Genomic DNA, 20,760 nt, shown 5'->3' with positions numbered 1-20,760 from the left:
ACTCAGTTAAATTTAGATGTAGACAAACCCATATATAAAAAAGATGGTTTTCCTCTATTCTCCACAAAAATGGAACCCATCATAGCCATTTAAGATTCAAAAAGCCTTTCATAGCAAGGCTCATACCATTTTATAACTATATTGTTTTAACAAAATTTGGAAGCACCATCTATTAAATGAACAACAACACACACAAAATGCTGGTAGAACACAGCAGGCTAGGCAGCATCTATAGGGAGAAGCGATGTTGACGTCTCGGCCCGAAACGTCGACATCGCTTCTCCCTATAGATGCTGCCCAGCCTGCTGTGTTCTACCAGCATTTTGTGTGTGTTGTTGTTTGAATTTCCAGCATCTGCAGATTTCCTCGTGTTTGCGCTATTAAATGAACAGTTAAGTTTCGAAGCAATAAAAGTTACAATATTGTTTTTGCCCCAAGTGATCCAGACAATATCAGCTAATTCTCTGCTATTCAATTATGTTTTCTTTCCCTACAAAATAAAACTCAGCTCACAAGACCATGAGATTTTGGAACAGAATTAGGTCATTTGGCCCATTGAGTCTGTTCTGCCTGATCCAATTTTCATCTCAGCCCCAATCTGCTGCCTTCTCCCCATATCCTTTCATGCCCTGACCAATCAAGAATCCATCAAACTCTGCCTTAAATATACATAAAGATTTGGTTTCCACTGTTGCCTGTGGCAAAGAATTCTACATACCACTCTCTGGCTAAAGAAATTCCTCCTGCCTCTCCCACCACAGGAAATATCCTCTCCACATCCACTCTCACAAGGCCTTTCACCATTCAATGGTTTTTAATGAGGTCACCCGTCATTCTTCTGTATTCTGGTGAACACAGGCCCAGAGCCATCAGATGCTCTTCAGATGACAAGCCGATCAATCCTGGAATCATTTTCATGAACCTCCTTTGAACCCTCTCCAGTTTCAGCACGTCCCTTCTAAGGTGGCCAAAACTGCTCAAGTGAGGCCTTACCAGTGTTTTATCAAGTCTCATCATTCCAGCCTTTATATTCTAGCCCTCTTGAAATAAATGCTAACATTGCATTTGCCTTCCTCACCACAGACTCAACACGCAAATTAACCTTTAGGGAATCCTGTACAAGACTCCCAAGTCCCTTTTGCACCTCAGATTTTTGAATCTTCTCTCCAATTACAAAATAGTCAACCCTTTCATTTCTTCTACCGAAGTGCAAGGCCATACACTTCCATCTGCCATTTCATAGCCCGTTCCACCAACCCGTCTAAATCCTTGAGCAACCCCTCTACTTCCACTAAACTACCTGCCCCTCCACCTACCTTCATATCGTCCGCAAACTTTGCAACAACATCGATCCCATCATCCGAATCACTGACACGTAACATAAAAAGAATCGGTCCCAACACAGACAGACCCCTGTGGAACACCAGAAGACACCGGCAGCCAGCCAGGAAAGGCTTCCTGCTGCCAATCAGCCACTGCTTTATCCGTGCTAGAATCTTTCCTGTAATACTTTTTTTTTCAACTCGCTAAATCATATTAGACAGTTGAAGGGCTCAAACACACACACACACACAGTGTGAGGGGGTTATTGAAATTTGTACATTTCGCAAGTTAGAGAGTTGATACACATTTATCCTTGGCAAATTTACTGCTCCTCAACTTGTATCTAAATCCGCCGCCCAAGAGGATGACCTCTATAACAGCAGACCTTTCTCTTTCACTGGGTGGTAAGTGACTGGAATGTCTACACCGGGCACCTGCAGGGAGCACTGTAACAAAAAGCACAGCTGCAGAACCTGCAAGTCAACGCCGTAATTTAAAATGAAGGAGTAGGCACCACCTCGCCAACAAAATTATTAATATTCAAAGGGCAAATAAATTTTAACAGTACTATTCAATGGAAAATCTCTCATTAGGAAGAAACAGCTAGAATGTACACCCGAACCATTTCTATTAGAATTGACATCGTCAATCAATTCTCAGAATATTGCATCAGGTTGTTAAAAGTCATCAGCATGCACTGAAGTTTTAGATAGAGAAAAGGAACTCAAATCAAAGACCCAAAAAAGACCGTGAACACCTCCGGAGATCTTTAAACAAAAAGTATCAGAAACAATTTGTTCTAAAGTTGCTTGGATATGTCTTTTCAAAGGCTTTGTTGCAGTTTTTTTTTGAGTGGAATGTTACACTTTCCTCCTGCACAAGTACATTACGAATATGCACTATGATAGGAAACGGGGACACTTGGAAAATAAGACCCAACCTTGGGGAATTAACAAAGAGAACAGTAGCGTCCACGATTCTGGCCAAGGTAAACTCTGTCGCCTGCAACAGGGCTCTCTCAGCACGCGAGAAGAAAACTTCCACTCGGGGTCACCGCTCCGGCTTTGTGAGTTGGACGTGTTACTATCCACATCAACTGGCCTCTCTCACTCGGATCAAACACTTGTCCCGGGTCATGAATATTTATTAAATCGTTGTGGACAGCGTACTCTCTTCAACCACCTTCTATCCAATTTTTTTAAAAAAACATTTCTAACAGAACAAAAAAAAAGCTAAAGACACTTGGAAACTCAATAATCACTGTTTAAATTTACAAACTTTTAGATTATGGGTTATATTTTGACAAACTTTTAAGTTAATTAGGAACAAGTACAGTAATTCGCCGGTAACGCAAGTTAACAGGTAATAGAAGTATGCACAACCCATTAAAAAGTGCAAGTTATTTTTAAAGGGTATTTATCCCGTTGAGAAGATAGAGCGAAACGCTCCTTCACTCTTATTCTACAAACAAGACTCCCTGCTCTCCAATGCAAGCCACCGAGAAAATAGCAAAGACCTACAACTTTTACCGAACTACAATCTTCTCTAAAAACTCCTCGCAACTGACTGACCTTGTTCACACCACAAAACAGATGGAAGCTGGTTCTGTCCAAAAGACCGGTAACTTTAACTTTCTTCCACCCGCCTCCTTTTGTAACCGAACCCACAGAACAAACTGCAGTCTCGCCGCTTTGTGCACACAGGTCGCAGTACCGCACCGCGCATGAACACTTAAGTACGGAGGGGAACTATGGGAGATGTAGTGTCACGGCGCTGAGTTTCCCAAATGAATTAAACTACAAAGACTTAAGGCATTATTGACAGCTTAACCACAATAGATTTTTAACAGTGCGAAAGGGGTAAAGGAACAACATTACAGGGGGAGATAAAAGAATGACTTGCACTTTTATTTAAAGATATTTCACAGACAATGCAGTGAATTGGAAGCTGTTGTAATGTCAGAAATGCAGCAAAATAAAAAAAGATGCAAAAAGTTATGAAGGTATTACATTACTCATGGGTTTGACTTGTTAGGAGAGGCTGGATAAGCTGGGACTATTTTCCTCTGAAGCATGCAAGGCTGAGCTTTTAGAGGTTTATAAAATCATGAGAGGCATAGATAAGGAAAATAGCTGTGGAAGCCCAAAAGAAGATGGTGTAGGTTGTCAGGGGTCCCTGGATCCCTTGCTTAATTTTATTGGTACATGGCATTGAAAGGTTGGGAATCCCTGGCTTCGAGTGAGAGGGAATATCTGTAAAAGGAATCTGAGGGGCAATTTTTACACAGAGAGGAGGGCAGGACAAGACAAGCTGCCGGAGGAGGTGGTGGAGGCAAACACAATAACGACATTTTAAAGATATTTGGATTGGTACATGGATAAGAAAAGTGTTTAGAGTGATTTGGGACAAAGGCAGGCAGTTGGGAACCAATTCAGTTAGGTAATCTCGGATCAAAGTTCTTATTTCTGTGCATCTTGGTTCTTTGTTTTTCTGACTCTGAGTCCATTCGCACAAAACTAGCTCTCCTCAACACCCAGAGTTCAGGGCAAGAGGGAACTTCCCCAGTCAGCTTCAAAATAATACTGCAAGATCTTCTACATTAACTTGAGAGAACATTAGGAGCCTCAGTTTAATTCTCATCAAGAAGACTACATGTCTGACAGTGGAAGGTTGTTGCATAAGTTGAATACATTCTGCTCTTGTCTCCCATAGTGACATTCCAAGCCACGGTAAAAGGTTGGTGGGTAGGTCTCCAATGCATTGAGTAGAGATACAGCTTTTGTTTGCTTTTTAAATTCTTTCCAATGTTTTACATCCCCCCCAAGATTTAATTGTGTTTAACAAGCCCACAAAAGTTATTTGTATCCAACACTTTTGGATGGAAAGATTCACATTCAGTAAGCTCTATTTTTATGTTATATTAAATGTAGGAAAGTTAGAAAAGATAAGTTTTCGGCAATTAAGTCATGTTAAACTGTGCATTTTATAAAAGTCATATTGAACAAATTTACTATTTAGAAATATAAATATGCAATTTAGCAAGATCTCAATATTTTTTCTATTTTATATTTTTCCTAGACATTTGGATTGTTGATATAGTCTTCTTATAGCTCCAGTTTGCCCTAAATGTATCTCCCATATGTTATTCTAACCATTTTCTTAATATTATGGCCATTTTTGGCTTTCAAAATATCTTCCCTTTCCTGCCACTTTCCAACCTTTTATTTTGTCGGAGTTATACAGTACCTGCAGACAGGTTCACTTTCTGAACTGATTTGGATTAGTAGCTAGTTCAAAATTACCTCTCCTCAGCCTGTGAGCTATTAATTTCATGTCTTCAATCTGATTGATTAAGGTGATGTGCAATTACTTGTCCAATCCCCTCCTTGTAATATAATTGACTTACACTTCCAGCAAATTACCATCTTCAACACCATATACATGGAGTGCCAAGTCTTAATAACAGCAAACACAGTGAGAAGTTCTGTTAAATAAATTATGGCTCAATATCTCATTCTGCATCACAGTTCTTAGCGGTAACAGAGTACATTTTTAGCTGCATCCAAGTTATTCAAAAGTTTACTGTGTCTTGAGGTGAAAAGAAGCCTACCAGCTGCACTGAATTTACAAGGTAGATTCTTTTGTCAGCAAATAACCAGTGCTTTGCTGTAATGGTCATTGCTACAAATAGCACATTCAAAAGCTATTAGAGAATTAGGATATACTCGGGATTCAATTACCTCAGTTATTATTCAGAAAGACTCATACAGAAAGGGTTTGCACACATCATACTGCATTGACTGGTGCAATAATCTAATGTGGAAGATATGTTTTTCTCTGCTGAGGAATTTGTCGAAAGGAATGTGAAGATAGTCAAATATGTGGATCTTAATAGTCCTGCTTGTTTGGACCAACATGACTTATTTCTTAATGCCTATTGGAGCCATTGCAGAAATCTATGCAAAAAAGTTAGGGCAAACAATTTATCAAAGAAAAAGCATGAAGGAATTGAACTGGGAAAAATTTCACTGGAGGACGGCCAGGTATATCCAGAACAAAATAATTGGGTCTGCAGTGCATGACCCAGGCATACCCGTGCCAATACTTTGTGCCAATGTGGGAAACAACAAAAATATTCACCAAGTACAGAAAGCTTTCCTGGGCATATGAGGAGCCAAAGACATCCTCAAGCCAATCTGATTATAATGAGCTGGATTATTCCTGACCCTACCTAATGCTTGGTCTCTGTCCACATTGCCAACACACTTGCTTCCCCACAGGCATAAAACTAACATCCCTAGTCAAAGGCACTTGAACTTTTTTAGACTATCTCCAGTCAGTTCTATTAAAAATACAAGTAGATTAAAATAATTAAAACATAAAAATATCTAGAACTAGAACATAATGTAAACCATTGAAATTAAATGAAATAAAATGGCTTAGTCATATTTTTAAAAGTATATATATTCAATTGGAGAGATATGGGTATGACTGGTAAGACCAGCATTTATTGTCTGTGCAAAGTTTCCCTTGAAAACGTGCTTGGTGGCAACTGAATGATTTCCTGGGCCATATGAGACAGCATTTATGAGTCAACCTCATGGGCACATTTAGACCAGGTTAGAAGAGTATTTCTTCATCTAAAGGGAATACACATTTTCCACATGTACAGCAACACCCTCCAAATAAATAGTCAGTCCTATTTGTAGGCCGCTCTTCCTGGTATATAGATGTGGGAGGAGAATCTGAATCAACACTACAGGTCAAGCTATTCTGATGAAAGGATTTTCAATAGATGCTGTCTGACATGTTGAATATTTACAGTATTTTTGTTTTTTATTGAAATTTCGTCACTTTTCTCTGTCCATTAAACATAATGAAGATATCAACATGACAATCCAGAGTGAATTTTGACATCATGGTGGCATCCATCAGTCTCGAGAGACCATGGATCTGCGCCTGGAGTTTCCAGGGCAGAGGCCTGGGCAGGGTTGTATGGGAGACCAGCAGTTGCCCAAGCTGCAGGCCTTCCCCTCTCCGTCACCGATGTTGTCCAAGGGAAGGGCACTAGGACCCACGTTACACCAGTGACGTCGTAGAGTAATGTGTTGTTAAGTGCCTTGCTCAAGGACACAAACACGCTGCCTCAGCTGAGGCTCGAACCAGTGACCTTCAGGTTATTAGTCTGATGCCTTGCCCACTAGGCCACGCGCCAACACTTGACATCATACATGTCTACAAAAGGCCCAACGGAAAATCCTGGCAATTCTGGACAATGTTTCTTACCTTCTGCATGCCACCTTGGCTGAATAGCGGAGCACTTTTAGTAATAGACTAAGATAAATGCTCTGCTCCAAAGAGCGCTATATGAAGTCATTCTTACCCTCGGACATTAGGCTCTATAATGAGTCAACCTATAGCCAGAGAAGTGATGACCCCTTCCTGTTAGACTGTTTGTGGTAACTTATTTTTTATTCTTTCTTACTACTCTTCTAATACTTTTACTTTTGTATATCTGTGCAATAGTAATGCCACTGTGACACTGTAATTTCCTTTGGGATCAATAAAGTACCTAATTTATTGGGCTAATTTGACCACAAACAATTTCTTCTACGTGCAGAAGAATCACTTATTAAATGCACACAATGTGCCAGAAATAGTATACCAAAACAGTGCAATCTCCTACACTTACTACACAGCAGACTTTCATATGTATGGCTGGTGACAGCTGCTAACTTATGGCTAGAATTCTTCAAATAGCAGTCTTCAATGGAGAGTTGTCAAACAAAACGTGAATGCCCACTGACACGTGATTGAACGTTGTGGAAGTGAACATAGAGCAAGGATCAGAATGATCAGAGCTACTGGCCTGCCTTGTCACAAAGCAAATACAGGAAAATACAGAGATGCTTCGTTGCCATATCTGTGCATATGGTTGTCTCCTTTGACTGACTTGCCTGCACCTGCACCTAGGTATATTGATTCATCAGCCCTCAATTTCCCTCTGTCACCAAAGACTTATCCCACATAATTTAGACTAAACTATGGCAAAGGCTTTTAAATTATTTTAAATTACCTCTTACAGATTGGACTTATGTAAACATATAAATAGATTCAAGTAATTTTTATGTTCTAGGTATCAATTTGCTGGTGTTTTAGTTAATATTAAATTCAAGTTAAATAAGGTTGGACAGGCACTCTGAAAGAGGCTCAAGAAAGAATCTACTTCAATGTCCTTTGACTAAATTTATACTGCTCTTATGGCCTGCTTTGCTAATGGAGCTTTGTGAAATGTGTGTCCAATGCCAGTTGGTGTGATTCTTGCATGGCCAGTGACATCTGCATGTAGATGTATTACACATGGAGGCGGGCGACTGCCGTGATGTTGCAGGCATACTTCTCCTGGGGCTAGGTGGAGCAAGTGGCAAGGGTTTCCCAGAGGAGTCCTACTGCCTGTCATTGCAATCCCATTGTCATTATAGAAATCACCATGGTAACCTGTCTCTAGAACCCTGAAAGGCTGACATATCTGAAGCACACTGCAATTTCTTGTTATTAAATATGATGCAGTCAAGAGATATTTTTATTGAATTACTATATAATTTGAAATGAATAAAAACAGTGGCATTTGTGGATGAAACTGGTATTTATTTTGCACGACAGTTAGTAAGCTAGGAATTTCTCTGCACGCTCACTTGAACAGATATCCTGAAGCCACTATCAGATAACTGTGCTCTGACATTGGACTTTTTATTAAATTCCATGGGGGAGTGCCTCAGTCAAGAGAATCCCCATGTACTCTAGAGAACCTGATCAAACATATTGCTCCAAGTTGGACCCTATTTTGGCTGTACTCTATTATATATCTCAACAGAGAGGAACGGCTGCTCTGATCTTTGTAAAATTTTAGTATATTTAGGAGTTTTAAATCATCTTTAAAATAGTGTTATTTGTTATTTTTAATCATGATGTAAAATAATATCTTGAGAAAGTTAAATGAAAGAGGTAGCTTCTGAAAACTTGCTGTTAGAAAAATGTTGGTGCCCCTACATCTCTTCAAATTCAGCTTTTGCTATAATTATTTAAGCAAGTATTGCATTATCCTAATTAGCAGCACATTACTTTTGGTTTGGTCAGTGCTGAACTTGCTAATCCATGGTGAGTACATAAGGAAGTTAAATGGGTACATGTGAGTCTTATACTTAGTTGTGAAAATCCTGAAGTTTGCATGGATTGGTGACTGCTGCACTTTAATTCATAGCAAAAAAAGCTCACAGGCTTCCCACAATTAATCTCATTGAATTATCAATGAACAATATTGAAAATAATGTCCTGATTTTTTTGAAATCTTACATCTCTTTCTTATAATCTTTACATCTCTTTCATTAATAAATGATATTAATTTATGAACTTCAGTTACATTAGCCTTTTAAAATAAATAGTGTATAATTATTTACCACTTACTTGTATACATAGGATATAGGTGAGTGGTATATATGTATAAATTTATTGATAATAAATTTTACTCTCATACCAAAGGTGTGATGATTTATCTTTTCAACATAGTCACAAATTATATACTAATTCATATTTATGTCATATTATATAACAATTTATATACCAAAGCTGTGAAGATTGACTCTGAAAAGAAGACATTCTGACAATAAACTTTGAAGAACATATTTTGCATCAAAAAAGAATATTGACAGATAAGAACATCATAAATATTTGTTGTAAGTGACGTAGTAATAAATCATGGTCTTCCTCCTATTCAAGAATCAAGGGATTCTTTCACTGTGTTTCAGGTAAGCAACAATAATGCTTCACAGATCCCTGGCATCTGCAAGTGACTTGAAAAGTTCTTCCTGGGTTGGTAAACATCATTCCCAGTTAATCAGAAGTGAGGCATCTTCTAAAACTGGCTGATCTACACATTTCTGTGAGACTACCGGGGTTTCTGTCACAGGTTGCTACTACTGGCTGCGAAGCATGTTGCTTATTGTGAGCTGATGACCTCCCGAAAAATTAACATTTCAATGTCTGAGGGAGATTTTACCTTCATTTGGAAACAGAGGCAATTCATAACTTGGGGAGAGAATGTGAAGTATAGTTGTTGTCATTGAAAATGTCACAATAAGACTCCATATCTCAACCCAGTGCAGCAACTTAATATATTTTTATATATTTAACTCAATATGTATTTTTTTACAAACATTATAGTCGTGTACATAGATAACTATATAAAATGTAAATGCTACAAAATTATATACAGAATTATTAATTATGTTAAGGTATAGGACTGTAGTGAGCAGATTGAAACAAATTAAATATTTCAGTTCTTGGCACAATATTTGCTACTTAATTGTTTAAATGGTTAAATGTGCATCAGAAAAAAAGCCTTAAGAAGCTATTTCAGGCAGCAATAATTAATGTAATAGCCTGGAATCCTTACAGAAACACAATATGCACTTTCCAGCTATGAGAAGGCAGAAGACTCCCATGCAGTTTCATAAATTAAGGCTTGGGAGTATTGTAGGGAACTACGCCCCAGATGTTTTCAACAGGACTATTTTTACCAATAATTCAAAATTGCATTTCTTGTATTACTTTAATGCCAAGCAATATAATCATTCATTTGTACAATTCATCTGATAAAACAAATGCTTAATATGCTTGGTATTAAAATAATTCATAAATTCATTTCAAAACTAACCTTTTTTTGTTTTGTATTTCTTTGAATGGTTTTTAGTTTCTATCAATGTTGTTTTCTCCCTTTTTCATGAAGGAACAGGTTCTTATTGAAATATAATCTACTATTTCATTTCCACGTACTCTGAATGATCCGTATTCTTAAGCAGGCATCCAACACTAGATCTTGTTAGGTTATTTGAATGATGGAAGAATTAGAATTGAAGTTGATTATTTTTCAATCTTTCACATGCATACAACTCTCTAAAATATGATTGATTAAACTTGTGTATCTGCAGGGGGAAATGGAGTCTACTTCTGATGTAAGAAATTGTTTTTGTAAGAGTCATCCCTCTTATGGAGAATTTATTCTGTAACGGAAACAAATGCAGGGAAAGAACAGTTTCTTCGCTGTGAGTTTTAAGAGAAAAGATGTAAGGAAGAAATGTTTGTTCTACTAGCATTTTTTCCCCCAGATGGATTAGACAAAGATCAAAACAAACAAATGAATAGTACATGCACAGCTTGAACTTTGGAGTTTTCTTTTGATGTGTTCAGAAGGTGAAAGGATGGGTCTGTGTTTTTTTTTCCGCTTTCACAGGGCTTCAGGCTTTGCAGCTCAAAATAAACAACCCTAATCCAATTTGCTTCTCTACACTAAAACAAACATACATCTGAAGATTCTTAGTAGAAATATTCATAAAACAAAATGTAAATATCTTTCGGCTTTACCTAAGTCAGGCAATCTGTCTGTTGTCCTTAAATGGTGCATTAGGTAAGTATTTTGCTTTTTTTTCCCCGATAGACTTTTTCTATATTTTCACATCCTTTGCAATTTTAGCACTACATTTGTTCTTTTCCACTGTTCAGCTTTTACTTTATCTAACAGACTCATACTGAACAGTTTTGGTATAGCTCCAAAATCACTATTAAATCAATCTAATATGTAGCCACAATGCATTTCAGCTCCAAATTCTCAAACAATCATGACCAGTAGTGAGGTGAGAGTTCAGTTAATCATGTTTCACTCACCATTGGATTCAATCCTATGTTGACTCAGTCATATGTTAATTGGAGTTATCTGCCGTTTGCCTAAGTTTGGCCTTTTGACCACATGGAGTCATAAATCCACAGCGGGATTCTCATTTGGCTAAAGAACTCCAGAGACTCTCTACAGCTGTGTATATCCATTTTCATGACATGATTTCAGAGTTCCAGGATCCAGACCGACTGTTATATTGTTCCAGCACTGCTAGGCAGTTTAAAAACCTCTCTACATCCTCTGACCTATGATACATTTTGTGACGAAGCAAACGCTGGAAATATACCAATATCTTTAATTGCTTGACCACCCAGAAACAATGAGCAACTGGAATGATGCATCATATAATAACTTGGAAATGCATTCCCCAGTTCTCCTTTTATTGGTCCCCGAGTTCACCGTGATTGAAAAATATGCAGGTCGGGGAAATACCTACAGTAGTCATAACTTTTGTTTGAGTTAAACTAGCATTATTAGATGTCATTTTAACTTCCTTGTGCATGCAAAAGTTAGAAGTCAGAAACCAAAACATGGAATGGATAAAAATGACAGTAGATCCATCAACAACTGTAAAGAGTAAAGAAAGCAACATTTGCCAATTATTGATGAATAGTAATGCCTGAAATGTTGATCTATATTTCCAGTTTCCAGCAAGTTGCATTTTAATTTCAGTTTCACTGCATCTTTTCAGCAGTGGTTTGAATCAGATTTCTGAGACAGACATGTTCTACAGCACTTTTGAAGTATGCAATCTTAAAAACTTTCACTGATCATTGTTTAGATTGAGATTAGTCTACAGCTGTTTTACGTTATACTATAACCAGCAGGAGACCAGTCAGATCTGTAGCTGATCTCCCTACTCTGCCTACCGTGATATTTTACGAATAAGTGTTTGCTCACCTGGGAAAAATGTTGCCTGCAGTTCTAGCATGACAGTTACTTAATCCTTTTCTCATTCCAGCTGGGAGAAGGTGATTGTCAAAAGAGAATTATTATTATTGTATAATAAATTGTATGGAAGATAAAGTTTGTGTAATCCTTCTCAGGTTCATTAATCCTTCAGAAATCAGATGGCAGAGAGGAGCAATTCTTAACTTGTTGAATGTCGGTTTTCAGGATCCAGTACCACCTCCTCCCTGATGGCAATAGTGATGGTGAGTGTCCTTAATGATGGACGCTGCCCTCTTGACGCACTGTCTCTTGAAGATGTCCTTGATCATGGGCAGGATTATGCTTGTGATGGAGCGGGCTAAGTCTACAACCTTCTGCAGCCTCTTGAGATCCTGCGCACTGGAGCCCCCATGCCAGGCCAGTCGGAAAGCTTTCCACCATACAAATATAAAAATTCGCAAAAGTCTTTGTTGACATACCAAATATCCTCAGACTCCTAATGAACAAGAGCCTCCATCATGCCTTCTTAGTAATTGGGTCCAACCCAGATTCTTGGAGATGTTGGCACATAGGAATATGAAGCCCCTTGAAGCCCACCACCGTCTCTTCAATGAGGACTGACGTATGTTCTCCCAACTTCCCTTCTTGAAGTATACAACCAATTCCTTGGTCTTGCTGACATTGAGTGTGAGGGTATTTCCCTCCGGATCAATAAAGTATGTCTGTCTGTCTGTATTGTTGTGACCCCACTCAACCAGCCTGTCTATTTCACTCCTGTATGTCTTGTCACCGTCTGAGAATTTTATCAATAACAGTGATGTCATCTGCAAATTTATAAATGGTATTTGAGCTATTCAGCTCAAATAAGAAGTTCAGGATAGAGACTAAAAAGAAGGAATTACTACACCTGGAAGATGATGATGAGTCTATGGAATTCTCTACCCATGGAGGCTCTGAAAGCTCAGTCACTGTATGTTTTCAAGGCAGAGATTGATAGATTTTTAGATATTAAAGGAATCAAGGGATATGGGATTGGTGCAGGAAGGTAGATTTGATCTAAAAGATCAGTTATGATCTCAATAAATTGAAGAACAGGCATGAGGCCTGGTCTGGCTTCTGTTCTTCATTTTCTTATGTGGAACGGATCACAGACCGAAACTGAATTGTTCCACCGTACCTCTGAGGGTTAGAAATGCCAAGCTCCATCATGGATTGGAAGAAGCCCAACTAATCATACCCAGAGCTCAGCTTGTTCCTATTCTTATGGTTCAGCATCAGAAGTTTGGGGTTATTGTCACTGTTTTGTCAACTAAAACAAAAACCGGCAATTGTATAACATTTGTATGACAAATTCCAAATAAACTTGTAATAATAAGGCAGATTGTACGTCCTTGGCAGCTGTGTGTAAAATATCAGCCAGCTGTGGCCTTTCTGTGGTTTGTCACGTTCACAGCATCTGTGTCCACACACAGAATAATGGTTCTTTTGGACATGTTGGTAGTCAGATGTTGGAGTTTCTGGGCTCTGAGTCCACTGAATCAGAATACTTCTGTATCATCCTGACCAGACAGCCAAAATACATTAAAAAGAACATCTTCTCTCTTGTTCAAATATTACTGAATGAACATTTTACAATTATTCAAAAATTATGAGAAGTAGAAAAACTTGCTTTTATTTGGTTATTAATTTAGTCTCAATATTGTGTAAATTTAACTTTATTTCTGGAAAAATAAAGTTAAGTGTGTTTTTCCCCACTGAGCAGATTATCCAGGACCTGGTGCAGAAACAGTACCAGTGGTTCAAGCCAGGCTGAGGGCAGTGAGATTATACTCAGCTTCAGCTCATGTTCCATTATCTTCTGGTCCATGATCCAAATTGGGAATATCACCGGGCCCTCCAGGGTGTGACACAGGGCAAAGAACTTGTCCAGGTGGTTGTCCTGTTCCAGAGATATAGAGGTACATCTGCTATTGTTGACCATGGCATGTCTTTGTGATTTGGAGGTGTCCAGTTAAAAGCGACATAGATCAAACTTATTTTTGTTTCTAACTTCCAGTATGAAAATCAAGAAACCATTGATGCAAGAAATCAGAAATAAAAAGCGAAAGTGGTGGAAAAACTCAGCAGATCTGACAGCATTATGGAAAGAGAAACAGTTTGGGTCTGTAACACTTGGCCAGAACTCAGAAAAAAGAGAAAATGGTCAGAGGTGGCCATTCAGTTTTGTGCTGCAGCATTAAGAGTTGAACCAATGTCAACAATATGAAAATATTTGTGAAAAAGATAGCAAAACATGTTGAGAGCAAAGTAGCTCTAGTTGTATCAGCTGTGAACTTGATTCTATAATGTAATGAGCAAGTAACTCAATGATACACTTACATCAATATATCTTCATAATTTTTTTAGAAAAGCTTTTTACTTTTACAAAGAGAATCTTATCTATACATACAATATACAGCACTTAGAACCCAAAAAATTCAAAACAAATGCACAACACAGAAAAAACATTTGAAACAATAGCATTATGTGATACCACCTTCATTTGATGAGTACTTAGCTGCATATTTAGAAGTTTCTGTACATTAGATACAGTAATATACAATTCTTTAAGGTTTATCATAGCCATGGGGAGGTAGTGGGGATAAGCTCCCAATACCTATTAAATGCTCTTAATGACGTGTGCCTCAAATAGCCTCTAACAACCAAGCCTAGCTCCTGGCTTTCATGTATGGCTCAGCTAATATGCCTGGCAGAACCGTTTCTACTGACAGGAGAAGGGACAAACGCAGGTTACTGGCGCCTTAAAACCAGTTGCTTTGGGCAGATGGGGCTTCTTAGCCATGGTTGGCAGCTCATCTAGGAGGAGGGAAACTCAAACCTCGGCTGCCTAGCAGCTACCCACTCATGGTGAGGGATTCAGGAGTAAACCCTGAGGAAATATCCAGAGCCAGAGTCCCTAAGGCAGTCTTACATTGAATGCAACGTTGCTGGTGCAAAACTGTATCGGTCTCTGCTGCTCCTTTGGATTCATCAGCTGTGTGGAGAGGAGTAGCCTACTACATGGGCAGCAGCTTGCTCTCCATATCATACTGCCCTGGTTTTATATACTGGCTTGCATAGACAGCTAGGATGCAGCATCCTGGTCGACCCTGATCAACAGAGGACCTACAGCATACAATCAGTGAGGAACGATGGCAGCCTGCAACGTTGCCTCCATTTTTAGTCAAAGTCTACAGACATATTTTGAAATATGGATATACTTGTCTTTTTTTAAAAAAAAATCAGAATTGCATTGCTTTGATGAATCATTACAGTCAGCTCTGACTAGCTCAGCTTTTAGAGGGTGATGGTTCTGTACAAGTTATTGATGAGAACAGAAAAGGCACAATTTCCAAGATAGTAGGGAATGAGGATTGACTGTTTAGCAGTAGGGGATTTGCTGGGATGCTTAAGATCAACATATATACTTATAGTCATTTATGTAAAATTCTTCATTGATTCACACTTGATATTCCCTCCTTGGAACAAAGAAAGAAATAAAGCTGGTTCCATAAATACTGAAATAGCATTAAGAACCAAAAGTGGAAATTAATGCTATTCTGTATGTATTGCATCTTAAACACGTTTAATAAGTGGGTCCCAGCAAGAAATGTTGGGACCCACTTATTAAATAGTTTTAAGAATGGAGGTATCAAGTTGTGTAACTCATTATTGACAACTGACTACTAAAAGATCTGATTAATTCAAAGCAAATATTACACTTATATAACAGGGTTACATAAATGGAAGTAATAGAATTGAGGATTTATCAAAATGACGTGACAATGAAACATAATAAGTCAAATACAGAGCAGCAGAGTGAATTTGGAACACTGGACATTAAGCTAGAGCAAGGGTTCCTAACCTGGGGTCCACAGACCCTTACTTAATAGTACTGGTCCATGGCATAAAAAGTTTGGGAACCCCTGAGCTCGAGGATGAAACAGCAGCTTATGTAAACATTGAGGCACTCATGTAGTCATGAGTTTGGAAAGAATAAAGCATCTGGATAAGAATGTATGTATTAATAGGAGGAGTAATTGCACCATATTTGCAAGCTGGATTACGTAACTAACAACAGTTCAAGGAATCTTGGCAGTTTTGTCTTTTCATGGAGTAAATGATATCAATGCCCACCCGTGGACTATTTACTTCATTAAAAGTGTTTCATTTTGAAGCAGATATTGATTGCAGTTTTCATATTTCTCACATGTTCTTCTTGATGGCTGTTTAGAGCTCAATAAGTTACCCTTAAAAACTCAATCCTGAGCTCTCATTGACAAATTCCATCAGCTGTTCTGTGCCTGTGATGATTCATTTCTCCTAAAGCTCGATCTTTTAAAAGATTCCCTGAGAATAGAAAAAAAAATGTTACCAATAATGACTGAAGAAAGCATTACAATACAATATATTGTCAGGTCAGATATTCTTATGCATGAAATAGTGTTCATTAGTCATTCAAACAACTTTTCCCATTCCTTTCTTGAATGTGCAGTTTTAGCCTGATGTACATTTCTCAGGCAGGTTCCACCCTCTGGTAATGTACCCCACTATTTTTCATGTTTAGATCCAGGCACTAGGGTGTTGACAGGCAAAGAGATTTAGAGATTCACTACCCACTGAGTGAAGAAATTTCGACGCATTTCAGTTTTAAATAACATACTTTTAGCTTGTAACTATGTTTTCTTGTTTGTGACTTTCTCACTTATGAAAACATCTCTACATCTATTCTCTCAAGCCCTTTAGGCTCCTACATATTTGAAAAGGGTCGCCCTTCATGCTTCTAAATTCCAAAGGATAGACTCAAATGAATTGTGCTGACTTCTCCCACTGCCTCCATTGGTTCATTAGTGAAAATGTTAATGTCATAAACCATGATGAATATCATGCCAATATGTTCTTGAAACATTTATAGGTAACACATGGGCTAAGTCTTCTGGTGTTTCAGTGCTGACTATGAAAAGGCAGCTTGCTCTAAAGTTGAGGCTGATATTAATTTTGGCAACTAGTATATAGCTCTTTTATGGTTTCAGCTTGTTTTTGGTTGTATCATGGCAAACTCCTTACCTCCTTCATGTAAACAGACAGTGCCAAATTTAACCAGGAGTCACTGAGAAGGCTTTAAACTATTCAAACAAGAATTGTGTTCAAATGAATGTTAATTAGATTGTCTTAAGTTTTGGAGGGAAATTAATGATAGGTTTGGAGCACTCACCTGAGGGAATCAAAGTTAAAAGTTCAAAATCAATTTTATAATCAAAGTACATATATGTCAGCATACACAACCCTGAGATTCATTTTCCTGTGCACGTACTCAGCAAATCTATAGAATAGTAACTATAACAGGGTCAATGAAAGATTCACCAGACTGCAGAAGCCAAACAAACTGTGCAAATGCAAATATACATAAATGACAATAAGTAATGAGAACATGAGATAATGAGATAAAGAGCACTTAAAGTGAGAACATTGCTTGTGGGAAACATCTCAATGAAGGGGCAAGTGAGTGTAGTTAGATCTGAAGATCATTGAGCTGATTAAAAAGTTTACTGTTTAGAGGAAAGTTAATTGCAGTGAAAGTCTTTCAAAAGAGGAACTTCGGAACAATTTTCTGCAGGCCACAGAAAGTCCACAATGATCACCAACACCCGATAACAAACATGGCCCCAGGTAATTAGCTTGGGAGTAAAAGTTAATTCTACTCTTGGAGCCAAGGGCTTAGCTGAGGCACTTTGCCTTCAACTTCACCACAAGAAGGATGTGCTTCTGTGGTCTCAGCAAAGGAAGATGTGGTTGAAATTTTGGACTTGTGAACAATTGGTAAGACAGTAGTTGCTTATAATTTGAATAAATCACTAGTGCAGGTGGAATGCGTACTAGTTACTGCGGGAAACAGGGAGGAAAATGCAGAAGTCCTGACCACAATCATAAGTATGCACAGATTCACAGGTAATGCTTTCAGGTTAGCATTGGTAATAATAAAAGTTCTTGAAATATTAAATTGGGGACTGAGATTGCAGCCCCTTGCGGAAGTGTGGATTAGTTAGAGAAGGCTAGAATGCATTTATTTTATTTCGAGATACAATACAGTAACAGGCCCCTAAGGTCTAATGAATCTGTGCCACCCAAGTACACACAAGTGATCAATTAACCTACTAAACTAGATGTCTTTGGAATGCAGGGGAAGCCAGAGCACCCGGAGGAGACCTACACGGTCACGGGAAGAACGTACAAACTCCTTCCAGTTAGTGACGGGAATTGAACCCAGATCGCTGGCTCTGTAAAGCTTTACACTACCATGCGACCTCTTCTATATGAAAAGCAAATTGTGTCTAATTTGATCTTTTTTTTTATTAAATCTCAGAACCAATGCTTGAACCTCAGTTGATGTCAATCTGTAGCAACGTGCATTGAAAAATGATTAATTTTAAAGTTTGCATTTGAAATGTGAAATATATAGTGGAGATTCCCAGAAGTTACTATTAGCAACACCTTTAAATCATTTATGGCCTAAACACGCAAATCGTTATTTCTAACTTTGAAAATGATCAACAAGCTGGAGGTGAATAGTGGTAAACATCAAGGAAATACGGACGTGCTGATCGACTGAGTGGATTGATGAAAATTAATGCAGAAGGTTGTGAAGAGTTACATTTTGATAGGAAGAATAAGAAATGATAACACAAATCAGAAGGCATGATTCTTAAAAGCAATATAAGAGAGCTGGGCATATATTCATCAAAAGTGTCAGGATAAGTTGAAAATTTCAATGGAAAATCAAATAGGATCATGTGTATAGACAACAAGAGCCAGGAAGTCAACATAAACTTTTACAAAACAATAGTTCAACCATAAGTGGATTGTTATTTTAAGTTCTGCCGGTCATACTTTAGAAAAGTTATCAGAGAGATTTACCAAATTGATTGCAGGAATGAAGGACATTGTACATTAGTGGTCACCAAACTTTTTAAGCCCAAGATCCCCTACCTCAGCCCCTCAGCCTTAGTGAAAGGCGAGACCGACCCCAGATCAATTAGTTACACGCATGCGCACCAGGGCAGAAAAGACCAGAAGTAAAACCCCACAACCCGGAAGTCGAAATAATGTATAAACACCAGGGGTACCCACTCTTTTTTTTGCACTGCACAGACCGGTTCAATATTGACAATATTCTTGCGGATGGGGGGGGGGCTCTCGGACTTAGCTTCTGTCCTGCTTGCTCACGTTTTTTCCCACTGAAAAAACTCAACGGGTTTGTCTTTAAGTGCAAGGTGCTTGGACTCAAGGTGCCGAAGCAATTTTGAGGGCTTCATTGCCTCATTAGACAGCCTCCGGGCCCGAACTCCAGCCTCCTGCCCGCCTGCCGCCTTGGTCAGGTGCAGTTAGTCTTGGGCCAGGTGAGAAGACAAGGTCAGGGCTGGAGGTCCCTGTACCGAGGCCGCGGCGGTCGCCGTCCGGAGGGAGCGAGTGACCGAGCGAGGAGTGCGACAGAGGATGTGCCTGCCCACCTTGTAGGATCTATCAGCTGACAAAAGTTTGTTTCAGTAGATCGCAGCAAGGTAGCTGCTCTAATACCTACGAAACGCTGAGCCCGAATTAGGTTGTCTGTGAATATTTTAACACCGGATTCCCCACAAACATTCGGTGTGTTAAACAGGTTTAGAGGGAGCACTCCAGGCCAGTAGTGACGGCACTTCCTGCTGGCCGCCCGAGGCCAACCAGTGATCCCTGGCGTGAGGGTGTCACTGCGTTTAGGCCACTGATGACCTCGTGTGGGTTCAAGTTCAACAGTGAGTGTGACAGGGAATGAGGAAAGGTGCAGCTGACTTATATCGTTTCCTCGCGGCCCGGTGGTTGGGGACCACTGAAGTACACTGTGTAGTGCGGGGGAGCGACATGCACTTGGTAGAAAGGACGGAACTAAAACCCCGCAACCCGGAAACAATCTCTCAACAGTATTTGTGTATTTATTTTTCTTTTTTTTTGGGATCTACTGGGAAAGTCTCAAAGATCGACGGGTTGGCGACCATTATTGTACATAAACTTGAGAAGCTGAGGTTAATCTTGGAACAGAATAATTTGTGGGAGGACCTGATAAAGTTAATTAAAATCATAAAGAAACAATAAATAAGAAAGAATGTGTTCCTGTGGTGGACAATTAAAGAACTGGGGATATTGAATGAAGATGACCGTCAAAAGAACCACAAGTTACATAAAATAAAACATTTTTACACAGTTTGTGATTAGAATCTGTGACACTGGAGATAGATTCTATTTCAGAGCTTCAAGGATGATGGATAATTATCTATAAAGAGAGAACATGTAAGGCTATAGAGAGAGGTGTTTGCTTATTTGTACTAATATGCAGCTATGCATTCACACTGACTGAATGGTTCCTTGCACATGGTAAACATTCTATTATTCAATGACTTTTCAAAAAGTATGGGTGTCCTAAGGATTTTGGATCAAACTGAAAGTCTTCTCAATTTTCTATACGGACCGAACTGCTGATTAGGAAAAGGCAAAAAGTGAGAGATGCGTATTTCATGATAAACTCTTGGTGGTTTTCCGGTGCAGTTGTTATGTTGAACTCATGTTTCCACAGACTTGAACACCTAGTGGTCAATCACTGCCCGTTCTATTTACCTAGGGAGTTGTCCTCCATAACCCTGACCACAGTTTACATATCACCAGTTGCCGACTACAATCAAGCGCTTGAGAAACTGCATGATCCTGCCTCTTAATAAGAAACAGTCCATCTTGATGCATATGCATTT

The 20,760-nt window shown here is 38.8% G+C and overlaps 2 protein-coding genes across 7 annotated transcripts in view; both read right to left on the bottom strand.

Moving 5' to 3' along the window:
• Positions 1-3,027, bottom strand: part of kank1a (KN motif and ankyrin repeat domains 1a) — a 280,795-nt gene extending 277,768 nt beyond the window's left edge. The window contains exon 1 of the mRNA XM_073072177.1: positions 2,895-3,027. The gene's annotated coding sequence lies outside the window, so the exon portion shown is untranslated. The remainder of the gene's footprint in view (positions 1-2,894) is intronic.
• A 10,664-nt stretch (positions 3,028-13,691) lies between these two features.
• The window catches only part of dock8 (dedicator of cytokinesis 8), a 261,176-nt gene continuing 254,107 nt past the window's right edge, over positions 13,692-20,760 (bottom strand). For all 6 annotated transcript variants that reach the window (XM_073072099.1, XM_073072104.1, XM_073072113.1 and 3 more), the window contains one exon: positions 13,692-16,333. In XM_073072099.1, the coding sequence (XP_072928200.1) occupies positions 16,273-16,333 (61 nt within the window). In that variant the 3' untranslated portion in view covers positions 13,692-16,272. The remainder of the gene's footprint in view (positions 16,334-20,760) is intronic.

Source organism: Hemitrygon akajei, chromosome 2 (assembly GCF_048418815.1).
Source record: "Hemitrygon akajei chromosome 2, sHemAka1.3, whole genome shotgun sequence".
Taxonomy (NCBI): domain Eukaryota; kingdom Metazoa; phylum Chordata; class Chondrichthyes; order Myliobatiformes; family Dasyatidae; genus Hemitrygon; species Hemitrygon akajei.
This window is presented reverse-complemented; position numbering and strand designations above follow the sequence as displayed.